Raw genomic sequence first — 19,320 nt, 5'->3', positions numbered from 1 at the left:
TAAATATATGGAAAGATTAGATGGGCTCACATAAGAGTTCAATTTTGGGCGGAGAGATTTGAAAATGTTAAAATAATACTGGAAATTTGGCTAAATTTTGTGTTGACACTAGTCAATGGAGATGTAACTCCATTGAAACCTTCCTCACAAGTCTCAGAACTGGTCATCCCAGCACTAATCCATGTATTAACATCATTATAAGCCTTAGCATCAACAGCAGCCGTTGATTTCTTAATCTGATCAAGAGCGCTCTGATAGACCTCAGAGCAATCTGTTAAAGCCTGCTTTACAGATGCATCTGAACTTGTTTCGAGCAATTTAGGGATGAGCTTCAATATTTCATTGGCATTCAATGATGCTACGTCTAGTGCACTTTTTGTCAAGCTTTGCATGTCACTTGCTGTGGCTGACGCTAGGGCTTCTTTGCAGAAATCCTTGTATAAGGTTTTGTCACATGATTGATTTAACAATTCTGAGGCTTGGTGACTAGTAGCAATCATGGCGAAAAGTAGGACAATGAAAAAGATTTTCGAAGACATGATGTTTCGTCGGATTTTTATCTCTCGCCAATTATTTTTTATTTGCGTTCTTGTATATATGTCAATGAAAATCTTTCTCGTGGCGAATTTTTCTTTTGCCTTCTTCTTGTATTTGTACTAAACAATAGTTTGGGTATTTTAGGTTGTTTTTAACTATTTTCTATATTTGGATTTGATTGTTAAAGAAATAGGAAGAGAATAAGGAGGTAAAAACACATGTGGAGAACCAATTAACAGGCAAAAAATAACAGAATAATCTATTGATTCTCAAATTACAAAAGTCCAATGTTATTTCTGGTTTCTGGATTGTCTATATATGGCAGTTTTATTTCACAAAGTTATCTTGTGCAATTGAGTGGATCATAATAATCCTAATTACTATGGAAGTGTATGAACATTATTAAACAAAATTGTACATTAAATTGAGGTTATTTGCGCAATATCTTTCCCGCCAAAGCATACGAGAATAAATTCTTTGTTTTTTGTTCGTAAGAAGTAATAAAACTTTCAAAATGTGGAAGTGTTAATTTCTATAAAAATAATTCAGGAATAAATGTTTTTATTTTTGAATAAAAATTTTATAATATCAAGCATCTATAATTTTGGGAATGGGTGTTAAGAAAAAATGCCATAGTAATAATTTTTTAAGTTAAAATTAGAGACAAATTATACGAGGTATATATGCAATCTTATTATCAAACTATTGTAATATTTGAAATGATATTTAAATGTTAATATTTGAAATGATATTTAAATGTTAGCCAAGAAATAAAAAACTCAAGCTGGAGAAATATTTGTATTATTTTTATTATATTTGTTGGTACGAGAAAATATGTTAAATGTGAATTCGCCATGATTTTTTAACGCTACCTTGATCGGTAATGAATTCACCAATATAATTTATATAAAAGATTTAATTAAAGTGAATGAAAATCGCAGGGATTTATTATGTCATCCATACAATATGTAAAACCAATAAATAAAAAATATGTATAGGATAGTTACTTGTTTCACATGTGAAAAAAATTGTCTCATATGTGAAAAAAATTACATATGATGGATACTCAAATAAAGTCAAAAGTTATTCTCAAAATATAAGATATGATATATAATATTAAATCAATTATTATTTATTCCATTTACATAGGTTGTGAAAAAAAATACTTAGAAAAAATCAAATAGAAAGAAAAGATTTATCAGAGTATTAATAATTTTTATCCAAAAAAAATCACATAGATTAACTATGCTATCTATATAATAAGTCAAACTAAATACTTATATATAGGATATTTACTTTGTTTCGTATGACCGTACTAATTTTATAAAATTTACTTTAAATTATATATACTTTTCCATTTTGAGAATAATGTTATTGGGTAATTATTTTTATTTTAAGGAAAGAGAACAACTTATTTTTATTAAATTAACTTATTTTTATTAAATTCTCTCTCTCTACAAAAAAAAAAGATTTTCATTAAAAAAAACAAAGCAAAAGACTAAAGAATTTTTCATTTTCAAATCATATTAGGAATGGTATTATTGGATAATAGCTAAATAATCTTTTTTTTTTCTTTACGAATAAAAAGACAACAAAAGATAAGCTTAAGTTCTATGCATATATACAAAAAAAAAAAAAAAAAAAAAAAAAAAAAAAAAAAAAAAACACAAAAAAAAAAAAACACAAAAAAAAAAAACAAAAAAGAGAGATATAAAGATATAATCTTAACTGAAAATATATATGAATCTTACTTCAACAGCTAGCTTAGAAAGTTTCAAGATATTGGAAACCAACTATGAAAAAAAATCAAGAATTGCTTGCCTCTATAACCAGTTTTAGAATCATAAGCGGCTCTGAAAAATCTAAAAAGGCCATGGCTGAAAGCTTAAGTTCTACTCTCATTATCAATCTTTTATGTGTTGCTTTCTTTGTCATTTCTACTACGGCAGCTAGAAATGGACTGGAAAATCCATTAGACGCCACCATATTAGGCAAAGATGATGTTTCCTTTACGGGGACTAACTTCACTTAGGTCTGTGACCCTTCTAGGTATGCTGCCCTTGGATTGGACATGGCAAATTTTTCCTTCTGTGACAAGCCCCTTCCCTGTGATGCTAGGGCTAGAGACTTGGTAAACCGTATGACATTGCAAGAAAAGGTTCAACAGCTTGGACATGCGGCTTATGGTGTGCCTAGGTTAGGGTTACCTAAATATAATTGGTGGTCTGAAGCCTTGCATGGTGTGTCCAGTACAGGCCCAGGAACTTTCTTTGTTGAAGTTGTTCCTGGTGCAACTAGCTTCCCTACTGTAATACTCACAACAGCTGCTTTTAACGAGTCTTTATGGAAAACTATTGGTCAGGTAATTAGTTTTGTTGCTGTTTCTAGCATTAAAAGTCGATTTTTGCTCATACGGGTTAGCTATTAATGTAAATATTTAACTAATGCCGGCTGTTTCGACCGAAGCAAGGGCAATGTACAATTTAGGTCGGGCTGGAGTAACTTTCTGGAGTCCGGTTATTAACGTAGTAAGGGATCCTCGATGGGGAAGAGCCATTGAAACACCTGGAGAAGATCCTTTCATTGTAGGTAGATATGCTCCTAGTTTGTAAGAGGCTTACAAGACGTGGAAGGGACTGAAAATCACCCAGATCCAGACTCCAGACCTCCCAAAGTTTCCTCATGTTGCAAGCACTTTACTGCCTATGATCTTGAAAATTGGAATAACACTGAACCCTATATCTTTGATGCTAGAGTAATTTTCTTGAAGAAAAACCTTTTTTTTTTTTTCAAAATTTAAAATCATCTTAATTTTCAAAATGAATGAGAATTAATTAAAGTTATAACTTAATGCAGCTGCATGAACAAAATATGATAAAAACTTTTAATCAACCTTTCGAGATGTGTATTAGAGAAGGTGATGTGAGCAGTATTATGTGCTCTTTCGATTGTGTTAACGACATACCGGCTTGTGCTGATCCAAAACTCCTAAATCAAACGATCAGAGGAAAGTGGAATCTTCATGGGTAAAAATATGATCAGCTTGAATTCATTTAATTTCTTTATTCTATAACTAATACAACTCAATACGATTTTATTCTTTTTGTGACAGATATATAGTATCAGATTGTGATTCCATCCAAGTTATGGTTGAACGCCATATATTTCTTGATGACACCAAGGAAGATGCAGTCGCAAGAACACTTAAAGCAGGCTTGGATCTGGACTGTGGAGAATACTACACCAAAAACACTGAAGCTTCAGTAAAGCTAGGAAAGGTCGGGGAAGAAGACATAGATAGGTCACTTAAATATCTCTATGTGGTGCTTCTGAGAGTAGGGTTCTTTGATGGAATCCCTCCATTTCAATCTCTTGGCATCAAAGACTTGTGTTCCGAACAACACATTGAATTAGCAGCACAAGCTGCGAGGGATGGAATTGTCCTGCTAAAAAATAATGATGATACTTTACCCTTGAAGTCTGATACGATCAAAACCTTAGCTATGGTTGGTCCTCATGCTAACGCTACAAAGGCTATGATTGGAAATTATGCAGGTACATATTTTTTAAATACAAAACATTTCAATTGTATTATAAATATAATTAACATTTTGATTACAGGAATTCCATGCCGATATTTCTCTCCTATTGATGGGTTTTCGACATATGCAAAAGTGAGTTATGCAATTGGATGCGTCGACGTTGCTTGTAGGGATGACAAATTGGTATTCCCAGCAATGCAAGTTGCACAGGAAGCTGATGCTACTATAATAGTAGCTGGTATTGACTTGCCTGTTGAAGCAGAAACCAGAGATCGGGAGGATCTCCTCCTTCCTGGTTACCAAACTGAACTTTTCAACAATGTTGCGAATGCTGCCAAAGGTCCAATTATTCTCGTAATCATGTCAGCAGGAGGAATAGATATCACTTTCGCTAAAAACAATGTCAATATCAAAGCCATTTTGTGGGCTCGATACCCTGGAGTAGAAGGTGGTCGGGCCATTGCAGATGTTGTTTTCGGAAAATACAATCCTGGTAATTTACTGACTAGTAGTTTTTAATTAAGAAATTTCAGTTTTTAATAATTTTTGTAATTTTTTTTATCTTTTTTTTTTTCGGTTCAGGAGGAAGACTACCACTTACTTGGCATCAAACAGATTTTGTTGATCAACTACCAAAGACATCTCTACAGTTGAGGCCAAATGATTAATTAAGCTATCCAGGTCGAGCTTATAAATTCTTTAATGGCTCTACCGTTTACCCATTCGGGTATGGACTCAGCTACACTGACTTCACTTATAAGTTAACATCTCCAAGAACACCAGTCAATATAAAACTAAACAAGTTGCAACATTGCCATAATCCGAACTAATCACTTATCCTGTAAGGAAAGTTTTCAGTTTGATATTGAAGTGAAAAATGTGGGATTCAGAGATGGAAGCGAAATTATGATTGTATACGCCAGGCCTCCGAAGGAATTATAGAGGCAAATATTAAGCAAGTGATTGGGTTTAAGAGGCTTTTTGTTAAAGCTAAGAGTAGTGAGAAGGTTAGTTTTGAGTTTAATGTTTGTAAAAGCCTGCAGATCATAGGCTATAATGCGTATAGTGTTCTGCCATCAGGAGGGCACACTATCATGATTGGGGATGATGTAATTTCTTTTCCATTTCAAATTAGTTTTAGTTAGGTAATTAGCAGTGATAATAAATTTTGAGTTAGGGAGATGTTATTGTCTAAAATCAAAGTGAATAAAATTTAGTTTTGATTTATGATTTTGTTAGTAAATGTCTCTTTTTATTTTTTTGAAAATCTTAAAAATGAATTGGGAAAAAGATAGTTTCCATAAATTCTTATAAATTAAACCATGATATAGAAGAGGTGTTTTGATTGGCGATGCGCTGCGCTTATTTCTGCTGCAGTTACAAAATGTTTTGCCTGGCTCTTGATTTTTCAGTTATTGGCGATGCAAATAACCTTCTCTAGCTTTTAATAATATTATCCTTGCTTATATATATATATATATATATATATATATATATATATATATATATATATATATAACCATGATATAGACAATGTAATGTTTATTACAAAAAAAACTAGCGTGGATATGATACAAAAAATTTGGCAAAAAGAAATTAGCATGTGATTCATGTTATATTATGTAAATAAATTTCATTGAAAATATCACTTGTAAGATCAATTTTTTAGTAATAATAAATTTTATAATAATTCTATTCAAAGTGGGATATTAATAATAAGTTAATTATAAGAAATAAGTATTATATATATAATGTCAAATATACTTTTTAATATTAATCTTTATCAAAAAGTTAATTGCACATTATAAAATGAATAGTATTACTCACTCCTCACAATGAATAGTATTTTGGCCCTTTACATTTTTTCATAATATTCTCTTAATAAATTTTTATATTTTTATAGTAGTTTGTCCCTTCTTTTATAAATCTTAACTTCGTCCCTGACAATTGCCGGAGCTTGGCTCATGCTAAGGGGCAGTTCCAACTGTAGGCGTAGTTTGGGTGGGTGCGTTCAAGCTGGGGTGTAGGTCCAGTTGCAGGCTCAGCTTGGACTCTTATATTTTGTGGCATTGCCTGGAATAAAGAGCTAGCAGTATTACTTGGTTCCATCCTCGATGAATTATAATGCCATCCCCAGAGAAGCCCTTGGCTCGGGTTATACCTTTAGTTGTCCTTACGATTGTACTGTTTTCGTTTCATGTTTTTTCACCTAATATTTTTGGATTATATTGGTTTTTTTGGGTTGAGCCTATTGATTCGGATTTAAATGTCTGAAAATGTTAAGTTTTTTCTGAATTTATAAAAATTAATAAAATAATTAAATTGTCTATAAAAAAAAATCAGAGAAGCCATAAAAAATATTATATATCAAAAAGGAAAAAAAAGCAAAAGTTAATGTATTCGTTGATTCTAAATAGAGATCGAATTGTACATATATTTTCACCTTTTCTAAAATTGTTATTCTAAGATGTTATTTTTCAAGCCCATCATCATAGCAGGAAATGATAATCTAACAGCAAATATACTGATTAACAATTTCACTATATATCATCATTATTATACATACTAGTATCTCAAGAATCAAGCCATCGTCATAACCAAATTATAGTTATATTTATGAAAAATATATGTTTTCTTTGTGAACTGCAATTTATGCATTCAGTTTTCAGATTAGAACAATACACAATAAAGCTATATGTATAATTCCAATGAATATGCAAAAATGTAATAAGTAACAAAATCAAGGACATTGATACATATGCAGAAGCCTCAAGAGCATAAATTATATGTACCAGAAAAGAAGTAACATATAAAGTCAAAGAAAAACAACAAATGAAACATAATAAAAGCCATGAAATTAAGGAATTGAAATTGGTAGATATGACAAATTGCTGCTGTAAATAAAATAAAACAATAATAAAAAAAAATCCACATCCTATTCAAATTAAATTTGGTGAAACTAGACTCTCAACATATGAAACCATTTCAGGAACCTCAATTTCGAAAGTCTTCAAAGTCTTCAATTCTTTATTCTTCAAATCATACCGTAGCAATGCAGAAATATCCCAAAGTGACTTGTTAACTATAAAAACTGCATCATTCTTAAAACAAAAATGTGCTGAAACTGAGTATACTCTCTCTTGTGCGATGGTTATCAATTTGTTCCAAGACGCTGTCACGCCATATTCTTTCATTACCCAAATATTCAAATACGCTCCTGGAGAATCCCCACCGTTACAAATATTGTTAATTGACTCCAATAAACAAAGGTTCCCTTGCAAAACACTTAACTCATACTTATTCTTATAATCATACATATTATCATTATTATTGTTTGGGAGTTGCAGCTGTACTATTTTCTCATCTGACAAGTTAAAAGCAACAACAATCTTGCTGGAATTTTCCAATTCTGCAACCCAGTGGAAAGCTCCATGCGTTAATGTCCCCGCCTGACTAAATGTAATATCAAACCCAAAATCTTTAGGCTTTCGCCAAGAATAAGATTCCAATGAAAAAACAAGAATCCTGTAATAACCACATTGTACCACTTTATAACAATTAGTAGCAGAGTCATAACCTAACCCATAAGAAATAAAAGTGTTATAAGGAGCAAAAGTTTTAGGGTTTGGCAATACTTCACGCTGTCTAGTTGAAGGGTTCCATAGGACTAAAGAATAGGCATCGGCTCTGACTTTGGCTTTGGTTTTCCTATGATTTAGCTTATCTATAGAAATACGTAACAATACCAAACCATCTGAAGAACATAAAATCGTGCAATTCTCGCCATTCAAAAACGGCAGTTGTTGCTCTAAGGGAGATTCAACTGGCACAGCTTCTCCTGAATTATTGACATCGTAGAAATTTGAACCACATATAAATTTGGATAAATCACCTTGGGATCGGTGGAGGTGTGATTTGATGAAGTCTTGACTAGAGATTAGAGAATTGCATGATTTTGATATGCACTTGAAACGCAAAAGTGATTTTACCTTTGACTTCAACAATATATCCGCTACAATTTCTTCAGGTATCGTAATTTCCATAGCAGTGCCCCCGTTGAAGTCCTCCTGAGGAGATTTGATCTTCAGAATTTTATTTTTATATGTGCTGATTTTTAGGGTTCTGACTTATGTTTATTAACCCCTGTTTGTAAAAGTTCAGAAAGGAGTTCGGTTGCGATTCACTCTAGTATTAAATGGTTTAAAAGAACCACTAAATATATTTATTTTAGAAATTAATTCTATAAATAATTTTATTTTAGAAATTAAAATAATGATTAGTATAAATATTTTAAATGTATCTCATCCTATTAATAAATAATAAAGGATTTCTTCACTTTCTTTATTTTAAAAATATATTTGCCAACTTTTTCAATTTATTTGCAAGAGAAATTCGCCATATGGAATATATCAATGACTTTTGGACTGTTTAGTTTATTTAGACATGATTTTATTTTTAGAATTGTTTTTAAAATTTTACATAATATTGAATTTTAAACACATTGATTTATACTTTGAGGAAAAAAATTTAAAAAAAATTAAAAAAAAAAGTGATTCAGAACCTCAAGATCAACATGAAACTTAGAACTCTCCACCAATTTGAACCAGCAAAATTAACTACAAGCAATCATGATTTTGATTTGCTCTTATACCTAAGAACTCAACCCAAAAGAATTTAAAGAGAAAATCCCAAAACATCTCCTTTAAACCCAATTTGAATTAGATGTTCAAAAATATAAGAAATAGGAATTGAATCTGAATAGCAATTGAAAAATCAATTACAATTTAAACAACACCTTATACATAAAGATAAAAGGAGGCTTTAACCTTACTTTCATTAATCTGAAATTATCCAAAATTCTATATCTCTCGAAACAAAGAAAGCTATATAGAGAAGGGATGTACAAATAAATTAAATAAAAATTAAAACAATAATTAAAGCCATAAAGTGGATGACTCTTCCATAGCTCCCTTAACTCTTCATGTTCTACTATCTTCTTATCTCTTTAAGTTCTGGTAATCCAAAATAAGCCCAAATGGGCTGTTCAACCCAAATATATGGGCCTCAAAATGACTTTTGAGCTAAAAGCCAAAAACTTCATGATTGTCAAAACGGGCCTAATAATGTCATTACTCTACAAAATTTTTCATGTATAAATATACGCCCAAAATGAACTCTAAACCAGCTCAAATGCATTATAAATAATTTAGGAAGTATTTTACCCCATATTTTAATTAAAATCCAAAACAGTCTATAAATTTCTATTCTCGGACATTTTCCTATTTTGACTCATTTTGCCTCCATAACTTGTATTGTATCATTCCCTCCCCCTTCAATATGATTTGTCCTCGAATCATGAGATTTGATAAATAATTTATCCGTGGTTACACAATTATCATTGTTGGTAGAGATTTCAATTTCCTCGCCCGCTCTCGACTCACATTTCACTGTTAGCGATTTTTCAAGATACATATTACAATAAATGAAAAATTCAGAATTAAATTTCTTGATTTCCTTCATATTATCTTCAAATGTATGCTAGTGAGTAGCTTGTCCTTTTAACTTCCTAATTTGCATAATCTGACTGTCTAGTTTGTTGTTGATAAAGTCAAGTTGCTCCTTTAGGCTTTCAAATCCTTATAGCATGATTGTGAAGAAATCCATATTGTTTCCTTTGACTTCCGTTTCTCTTTTGTCTCTTTTTTTCTTTTTTTTTTTAAAATTTAACAATAAACAAAATAGATTTCCAGTCCTCGCAACACACTCCCTTACATGTTTACTCTCGCAATATGGATACTATGTGTTTCACTCAAAATTCTGGCTTTTACCCTCTTTTAAGCTAACACACTCTTGCCTTATACCACTCAAGCTCTCTTTTCAGTTTTATACAAAAGGGTCAGTTCAAAACACAATCAAAGTATCCAAATGCATTCAATTTCAATTTAGAATCTGCAAAGAAATCCTAACAACAAAGATAGACACTCAAACACTAGAAGCAAATAAAATTCCAACAAACAAAGGAACAACACAAAACTTGAAGGAAATGAAGCGTATATTTGATTTTTGTTCAAATAGGCAGCAAAGAGTCAAATTTGATGCCTAATGATATAACAGATGAAATATGGCATATACAAGAAAAGAAAACTTATGGATGCAAGTAAATGACAAATCTGGAAATTGATGAAAGAAACTTGAAATTCTCAAATAGAATATCAAATTATCACACAAAACACTCAATTAACAGAAAAGATATGGTTTTGAATGAATCTCAAATCAATTGAAGTGAGTCGAACCCAAACAGCACCAAAACTCACAAACAGCCTAACGATTCAGATTGAAATTAAAGCAGCTAACAACCCCGAATTTCGGGTTTCCCTTGTAGTTTTAGTCTTTTTTTTTTTTCTCTTTTTGAAGATATTTGATGATAATCAAGTAAAAAAAAAAATCTCAACTCAATTTTATGCATGCACAATCTGCCTGGAACCAGAAATCTAAAAAATGCGCAAATTTTTTTTTTAAATTTCGTTTCTTTTATAATTCTACTAATTGAAATGTGTTTGTACAATTTAGGAATGGATTTCGCTAAGTTATACAAATTAAAACGAAGAGATAAGCATATTTGTGCAATATGAGCTAATTAAACCAAATTTGAGTTTTTCTGGATTCAAATTAGTTTTAAACAGCTCAAGAACACAAAGAACAACAAAACCCTATATTAATAGTAGATAAAGGATAGAAAAATTATTTGGCAAACCAATGCTCTGATACCAAATAATACGGAACCCCAAGATCAGCATAGAACTTAGAACTCTCCACCAATTTGAACCAGTAGAATTAACCCCAAGCAATCATGATTTTGATTTGTTCTTATACCTAAGAGCTCAACCTAAAAGAACTTAAAAAGAAAATCTCATAATATCCAACCCAATTCGAATTAGATGTTTAAAAACATAAAAAATAGGAATTGAATCTGAATAACAATTGAATAAACAATTACAATCCAGACAACACTTTATGCATAAAGATAAAAGAAGGCTTAAACCTCACTTTCATTAATTTGAAATTATCCAAAATTCTATATCTCTCAAAACAAAGAAAGCTAATCCCTTTATGTAGAGAAGGGATGTAAAAATTAATTAAATAAAAATTAAAGCAATAATTAAAGCCATAAAGTGGATGACTCTTCCATAGCTCCCTTAGCTCTTCATGTTTTACTACCTTTTTATCTCTTCAAGTTCTGGTGATCTAAAATAAGCCCAAATGAACTGTGCAACCAAAATATATGGCCCCCAAAATGAGTTTTGAGCTAAAAGCCCAAAACTTCAAGATTGCCAAAACGGGCCTAATAATGTCATTACTCTATAAAATTTCTCATGTATAAATATAGGCCCAAAATGAACTCCCATGTATAATTTAGGAAGTATTTTAGCCCATATTTTAATTAAAAGCCCAAACAGTCTATAAATTTTCATACGGATATTTTCTTATTTTGACTCATTTTGTTTCCATAACTTGTATTGTATCAAAATACTAAATCACATAGAAACTAAACATATATATATATATATATATATAATGGAGTAAAGATAGGCTTAAATCAGAAATTTCAAAGAAAACTATATATATATATATATATATATATATATATATATATATATATATATATATATATATATATATAGTCTAAGGATCTTTACATTGTAGGTGAGTTTTTTTTTTTTTTTTTTGATATTTTGCATCTCTTTTTCTTAGCTCAAGAGAATGAGATATTTTCCTTATTCGGCTGTATTATTTCTTGTCAATTTACTTTTAGCGTTTTTCAGACTAATTATGGGTGTATTGCGGAAACCTATTGGTTTGAGGTAAATTCCTGAAAATGCTAAACTTTTTCTGGTATTTTTAATCCTAATCAAAATTTTTTTGTTGCAGATTAAAAACTTAAATAAAATAAAAGATGATAAGAAAATTGCATATTTTATTCAAATAATAATAGAATTGCACGTTTCACACAACAAATAGGTAGATAATTAATAAGTTAGGACATATCCAAAAGCCTCAAGAGAACTATTATTATTGTAAAATAAATAAATAAACCAATACATTCTTTAATTTAATTTTGGTGACAATGAACTCTCCACAAAGGGAGCCATTTCAACCTCACCTAGGAAAAAATTCAAAGTCTTCAATTCCTGATTCTTCAAGTCATACCGTAGCAATAAAGATAATGAATGTGACTTCTCAAGTATAAAAAATGCATTATTCTCAAAAGAAAAGTGCTGAAACCGAGTATATTGTCATCTGTTGGATGGATATCAATTTGGTCCAAGGACTTGTCGCCCCATATTCTTTCATTACCCAAACATCTACATAAGGAGATTGATCTCCAGAAACACAAATTGAGTTTAAGAAAGAAAGGCAACCTTGCAGAACATTTAACTCAAACATTGACAAGACCCTGTTTCTTACAGTTGGGAAGTTGCTGTTGTAATGTTTTCTCATCTGCTAAGTTAAAAGCCACAATAACCTCGCTGAAATTTCCCAATTCTACAACCTAGTGGAAAGCTCAGTGCGTAAATTTCCCAGCTTTACTAAGTCTAATTTTGAAGTTAAAATCTCTGATCTTTCATAGAGAATTAGATTTCAGTGAAAGAACAATGAGTTATTTTAAATGATCATCATCGCTATACGCACATTGTATAACTTTATAATCATCAGTAGCAGCGTCGTAACCTAATCCTTAAGAGTAAGAGACATTAAAGAACTATTTTTAGGGTTTGGCAATTCTCTAGTGGAAGGGTTCCATATGATAATGGAATAGTAACGACTAGGATTCGAGACAACGTTATTACTAAAAAGATACCATGGAAGAAACTTCGAGGCAATGACTCTGGTTTTCCTTCGAAGTTTGGAATAAAGAGTTGGATGAGAGATATGTAACAATATCAAACCATCACAAGAACATAAAATCCTGCAATTCTTGTAATTTAAAAATCGCAGCAGTTGCTTCAAGAGATATTTAATTGGCGTAGGTTCTTCTAAATCATTAACATCATAAAAATATGAACCACAAAAGAATTTGGATGAATCAACTCGGGATTGTTGTGTTAGAGAGTAATGCAAAGTATCTCTGCACGTTATCCATTTTTAGTTAGTGATATTAATTTTCTGTTTTAATAAGTCAATATTTGTTATTTGATTCCCTATTTTCTTGTTGACGTGAGATAATTTGTGTCCACGTAATTTGGGATTTGGTTATGCTGTGATTGTATTTAAAGAGCATTTGATGAATGGAAATGCATACTATTCTTCTCTCACATTTTCTGTGCACACCAGCAGTTTGCTGAAATTCCTCTTAGTTCTTTTTATTTTTTTTCAGCAACTCTGTTCTATTCTGTTTTTCTAACATGTTGGTGGAGGTGTGATTTGATGAAGTTTGGACTATAGATTAAAGAATGACATGATTTTGATATACATTTGAAACGAAACAAGTGATTTTACCTTTAGCTTTAAGAATATCTCCGCTACAATATGTCTTCAGTTACTCTGATTTCCATGGCAGCGTGGATGTCGAGATTCTCTCTCGATGGAGTTTTATGTAATTGCTAATTAGGGTTTGACTACCGGAATTCAATTCCCATCCTAATTAAAAATTATTTATAGCTTGATATAATCACGGAAAGTTTTTAAAAAAAGAAATATAGACCAATTTAAGCAATTGAATCCCCTTATTCAATATGGTCACTCCACGTGTTAGACTTACCAAAAATAGTTTATTGGGAGTAAATTATTATGTACATTTAATTTAGTGAAATTAATTATTTAGTCTCTATCTTTTAAAAAATACATAAATTATTGAGAAGTAACACAAAATTAACTATTTAGAGCGATCTTTTAGACGTTGCTTCACAAATTCATCTGAAATTGTGTTGAGCATTCCGGTGATAGCTTTGGAGATTTTTTCTCAATGATGCTAGGTAAAGTGCATATTTTGTCTAGGTTGGCGGGCCACTTGTTGGGCCTACTGCTAGAGCTTCTTTGCAATAGTTATTGTATAATGTTTTTTCACAGGATTGATATATTAAATGTGAGCCCTGTTTGTGACCAGAAGAAATCATGGCGGAAAATGGGGCAAAGAAAAAGATTTTGGAAACATGATGTTTCGCGGGATTTTTTTCTCTCACTAATTTTTCTTTATTTTCCTTCTTGTATATATGTCAATGAAAATCTCTCTTGGCGAATTTTTCTTTTGCCGTCTTTTTGTATTTGTGCTAAACAAAGGTTTGGGTATTTTAGGTTGTTTTTAACTATTTTCTATATTTGGATTTGATTGTTAAAGAAATAAGAGGAGAATAAGTAGTTAAAAAAACATGTGGAGAACCAATTAACAGGTAAAAATAACAGAATAATCTATTGATCCTCAAATTACAAAAGTCCAATGTTATTTCTGGTTTCTGGATTGTCTATATATGGCAGTTTTATTTCACAAAGTTATCTTGTGCAATTGAGTGGATCATAATAATCCTAATAACTATGGAAGTGTATGAACATTATTAAACAAAATTTTACATTAAATTGAGGTTATTTGGGCAATATCTTTCCCACCAAAGCATACGAGAATAAATTCTTTGTTTTCTGTTCGTAAAAAGTACTAAAACTTTCAAAATGTAGAAGTGTTAATTACTATAAAAAAAATTCAGAAATAAACGATTTTATTTTTGAATAAAAATTTTATAATAGCAAGCATCTATAAGTTTGGGAATGGATATTAAGAAAAAATGACATGGCAATAATTTTTGAAGTTAAAATTGGAGAAAAATTAGAAGAGGTATATATGTAATATTATTATCAAATTATTGTAATATTTGAAATGATATTTAAATGTTAGGAAAGAAATAAAAACATCAAGCTGGCGAAATATTTGTATTATTTTTATTATATTTGTTGGTATGAGAAAATATGTTAAATGTGAATTTTCCGTGATTCCTTGACGCTACCTGATCGGTAACCATGTCTCTAATGAATTCACCAATATAATTTGTATAAAAGATTTAATTAAAGTGAATGAAAATCCTAAGGATTTATTATGCCATCCATACAATATGTAAAACCGTTAAATAAAAAACATGTATAGGACAGTTTCATACGTGAAAAAAATTACATATGATGATACTCTAATAAAACCAAAAGTTATTCTCAAAATATAATATATGATATATAATATTAAATCAATTATTATTTATTCCATTTACATAGGGTGTGAAAAAAAATACTTAGAAAAAATCAAATAGAAAGAAAAAAGATTTATCAGATTATTAATAATTTTTATCCAAAAAAAATCACAGATTAATTATACTATCTATACAATAAGTAAAATTAAATACTTATATATATGATATTTACTTGTTCCGTATGCCTGACCATACTAGTTTTTATAAAATTTACTTTTCCATGTTAGATAATTTATTTTTATTTTATGGAAAGAAAGAGAACAACTTATTTTATTAAATTCTCTCTCTCTAAAATATAGATTCTTATCGAAAAAACAAAGCAAAAGACTAAAGAACTTTTCATTTTCAAATCATATTAGTGGATAAATATGTAATTAAAAGATTTTCGAAACAACAACAGACGAAGATTTTTCCTTTTATGAGGAATGGTATTATTGGATAAACACTAAATAATATATATATATATATATATTTTTTTTTTTTTTTTCTTTATGAATAAAAAGACAACAAAAGATAAGATTAAGTTCTATGCATATACACAAAATAAAAAACAAAAAGGAGAGATATCAAGATATAATCTTAACTGAAAATATATATGAATCTTACTCAACAGCTAGCTTAGAAAGTTTCAAGATATTGAAAACCAACGATTAAAAAAAAAAAAAAAAAAAAAAATCAAGAATTGCCTATAAATAACATAACCAGTTTTGGAACCATAAGCACCTCTGAAAAATCTAAAAACGCCATGGCTGAAAGCTTAAATTCTATTCTCATTATCAATCTTTTATGTTTTGCTTTCTTTGCCATTTCTACTACGGCAGCTAGAAATGGACTGAAAAATCCATTAGACGCCACCACATTAGGCAAAGATGATGTTTCCTTTACTGGGACTAACTTCACTTATGTCTGTGACCCTTCTAGGTATGCTGCCCTTGGATTGGACATGGCAAATTTTTCCTTCTGTGACAAGTCCCTTCCCTATGATGCTAGGGCTGGAGACTTAGTAAACCGTATGACATTGCAAGAAAAGGTTCAACAGCTGGGACATGCGGCTTATGGTGTGCCTAGGTTAGGGTTACCTAAATATAATTGGTGGTCTGAAGCCTTGCATGGTGTGTCCAGTACAGGCCCAGGAACTTTCTTTGATGAAGTTGTTCCTGGTGCAACTAGCTTCCCTACTGTAATACTCACAACAGCTGCTTTTAATGAGTCTTTATGGAAAACTATTGGTCAGGTAATTAGTTTTGTTGCTGTTTCTAGCATTGAAAAGTCGATTTTTGCTCATACGGGTTAGCTATTAATGTAAATATTTAACTAATGCAGGCTGTTTCGACAGAAGCAAGGGCAATGTACAATTTAGGTCGGGCTGGATTAACTTTCTGGAGTCCGGTTATTAATGTAGTAAGGGATCCTCGATGGGGAAGAGCCATTGAAACACCTGGAGAAGATCCTTTCATTGTAGGTAGATATGCTTCTAGTTTTGTAAGAGGCTTACAAGATGTGGAAGGGACTGAAAATCACCCAGATCCAGACTCTAGACCTCTCAAAGTTTCCTCATGTTGCAAGCACTTTACTGCATATGATCTTGAAAATTGGAATAACACTGAACGTTATATCTTTGATGCTAGAGTAATTTTCTGGAAGAAAAACCTTTTTTTTTTTTCCAAAATTTAAAATCATCTTAATTTTAAAAATGAATGAGAATTAATTAAAGTGATAACTTAATGCAGGTGCATGAACAAGATATGGTAGAAACTTTTAATCGACCTTTCGAGATGTGTATTAAAGAAGGTGATGTGAGCAGTATTATGTGCTCTTTCAATCGTGTTAACGGCATACCTGCTTGTGCTGATCCAAAGCTCCTAAATCAAACCATCAGAGGAGAGTGGAATCTTCATGGGTAAAGATATGATCAGCTTGAATTCATTTAATTTCTTTATTCTATAACTAATACAACTGAATAGATTTTATTCTTTTTGTGACAGATATATAGTATCAGATTGTGATTCCATCCAAGTTATGGTTGAACGCCATAAATTTCTTGATGACACCAAGGAGGATGCAGTTGCAAGAACACTTAAAGCAGGCTTGGATCTGGACTGTGGAGAATACTACACGAAAAACACTGAAGCTTCAGTAAAGCAAGGAAAGGTCGGGGAAGAAGACATAGATAGGTCACTTAAATATCTCTATGTGGTGCTTCTGAGAGTAGGGTTCTTTGATGGAATCCCTCAATTTCAATCTCTTGGCATCAAAGACGTGTGTTCCGAACAACACATTGAATTAGCAGCACAAGCTGCGAGGGATGGAATTGTCCTGCTAAAAAATAATGATGATACTTTACCCTTGAAGTCTGATACGATCAAAACCTTAGCTATGGTTGGTCCACACGCTAACGCTACAAAGGCTATGATTGGAAATTATGCAGGTACATATTTTTTAAATACAAACACAGTTCAATTGTATTATAAATCTAATTAACATTTTGATTACAGGAATTCCGTGCCGATATATCTCTCCTATTGATGGGTTTTCGACATATGCAAAAGTGAGTTATGCAAGTGGATGCGTCGACGTTGCTTGTAGGGATGACAAGTTGGTATTCCCAGCAATGCAAGTTGCACAGGAAGCTGATGCTACTATAATATTAGCAGGTATTGACTTGTCTGTTGAAGCCGAAACCAGAGATCGGGAGGATCTCCTCCTTCCTGGTTACCAAACTGAACTTATCAACAATGTTGCGAATGCTGCCAAAGGTCCAGTTATTCTCGTAATCATGTCAGCAGGAGGAATAGATATCACTTTCGCTAAAAACAATGTCAACATCAAAGCCATTTTGTGGGCTGGGTACCCTGGAGAAGAAGGTGGTCGGGCCATTGCAGATGTTGTTTTCGGAAAACACAATCCTGGTAATTGACTGACTAGTAGTTTTTAATTAAGAAATTTCAGTTTTTAATAATTTTTGTAATTTTTTTTTATCTTTTTTTTCGGTTCAGGAGGAAGACTACCACTTACTTGGCATCAAACAAATTTCGTTGATCAACTACCAATGACATCTCTACAATTGAGGCCAAATGATGAATTAAGCTATCCAGGTCGAACTTATAAATTCTTTAATGGCTCTACAGTTTACCCATTTGGGTATGGACTCAGCTACACTAACTTCACTTATAAGTTAACATCTCCAAGAACATCAGTCAATATAAAACTAAACAGGTTCCAACATTGCCATAATTTGAACTACAAAGAAGACACCTTCACACCTCCATGTCCATCGGTCCGAACTAATGACTTATCCTGTAAGGAAAGTTTTCAGTTCGATATTGAATTGAAAAATGTGGGATCCAGAGATGGAAGTGAAGTTATGATTGTATACTCCAAGCCTCCGGAAGGAATTATAGGGGCAAATATTAAGCAAGTGATTGGGTTTAAGAGGCTTTTTGTTAAAGCTAAAAGTAGTCAGAAGGTTAGTTTTGAGTTTAATGTTTGTAAAAGCCTGCAGATCATAGACTACAATGCTTATAGTGTTCTGCCATCGGGAGGGCACACTATCATGATTGGGGATGATGTAATTTCTTTTCCATTTCAAATTAGTTTTAGTTAGGTAATTAGTAGTGATAATAAATTTTGAGTTAGGGAGATGTTAGCTAGCAACGTAGCTATTGTCTAAAATTAGAAGTGAATAAAATTTAGTTTTGATTCATGATTTTGTTAGTAAATGTCTCTTATTATTTTTTTTTGAAAATCTTAAAAATGAATTGAGAAAAAGTTGGTTTCCGTGAAATCTTATAAATTAAACCATGATACATAAGATATGTTTTGGTTGGCGAGTGCGCTGCGCTTATTTCTGCTGCAGTTACAAATTGCTCTGTCTGGTTCTTGGTTTCTCAGATATTGGCGATGCAAATAACCCTCTCTACCTTTTAATAATATTATCCTTGCTTATATATATATATATATATATATATATATAAACCATGATATAGACAATGTAATGTTTGTTACAAAAAAAC

General features: G+C 31.3%; 3 protein-coding genes and 1 pseudogene across 4 annotated transcripts; 2 read left to right on the top strand and 2 right to left on the bottom strand.

The window, feature by feature from the left end:
• Positions 1 to 38: 38 nt before the first annotated feature.
• On the bottom strand, positions 39 to 500 carry LOC149495461 (putative invertase inhibitor). The gene has a single exon (XM_089723173.1). It carries the CDS (start codon positions 498 to 500, stop codon positions 39 to 41), a length of 462 nt encoding a protein of 153 aa, XP_089579299.1.
• Positions 501 to 2,375: 1,875 nt separating this feature from the next.
• LOC110010861 (putative beta-D-xylosidase 5) lies at positions 2,376 to 5,254 on the top strand (annotated as a pseudogene). Its single transcript, XR_016321200.1, has 5 exons — positions 2,376 to 2,898; positions 2,987 to 3,292; positions 3,394 to 3,563; positions 3,650 to 4,572; positions 4,662 to 5,254. The product of XR_016321200.1 is annotated as a putative beta-D-xylosidase 5 (transcript).
• A 1,584-nt stretch (positions 5,255 to 6,838) lies between these two features.
• LOC149495460 (F-box protein CPR1-like) lies at positions 6,839 to 8,226 on the bottom strand. The gene has a single exon (XM_089723328.1). The coding sequence runs from the start codon at positions 8,120 to 8,122 to the stop codon at positions 7,019 to 7,021; it is 1,104 nt and encodes a 367-aa protein (XP_089579454.1). The 5' UTR covers positions 8,123 to 8,226; the 3' UTR covers positions 6,839 to 7,018.
• Positions 8,227 to 16,017: 7,791 nt separating this feature from the next.
• Positions 16,018 to 19,010, top strand: LOC105629781 (putative beta-D-xylosidase 5). Its single transcript, XM_089723535.1, has 6 exons — positions 16,018 to 16,541; positions 16,631 to 16,936; positions 17,038 to 17,207; positions 17,293 to 17,735; positions 17,803 to 18,216; positions 18,304 to 19,010. The coding sequence occupies exons 1-6, from the start codon at positions 16,053 to 16,055 to the stop codon at positions 18,909 to 18,911; spliced, it is 2,430 nt and encodes an 809-aa protein (XP_089579661.1). The 5' UTR covers positions 16,018 to 16,052; the 3' UTR covers positions 18,912 to 19,010.
• Positions 19,011 to 19,320: the final 310 nt, after the last annotated feature.

Source organism: Jatropha curcas, chromosome 6, assembly GCF_041381405.1.
Source record: "Jatropha curcas cultivar XTBG-Jc1 chromosome 6, XTBG_Jcur_1.0, whole genome shotgun sequence".
Classification (NCBI taxonomy): Eukaryota; Viridiplantae; Streptophyta; class Magnoliopsida; order Malpighiales; family Euphorbiaceae; genus Jatropha; species Jatropha curcas.
This window is presented reverse-complemented; position numbering and strand designations above follow the sequence as displayed.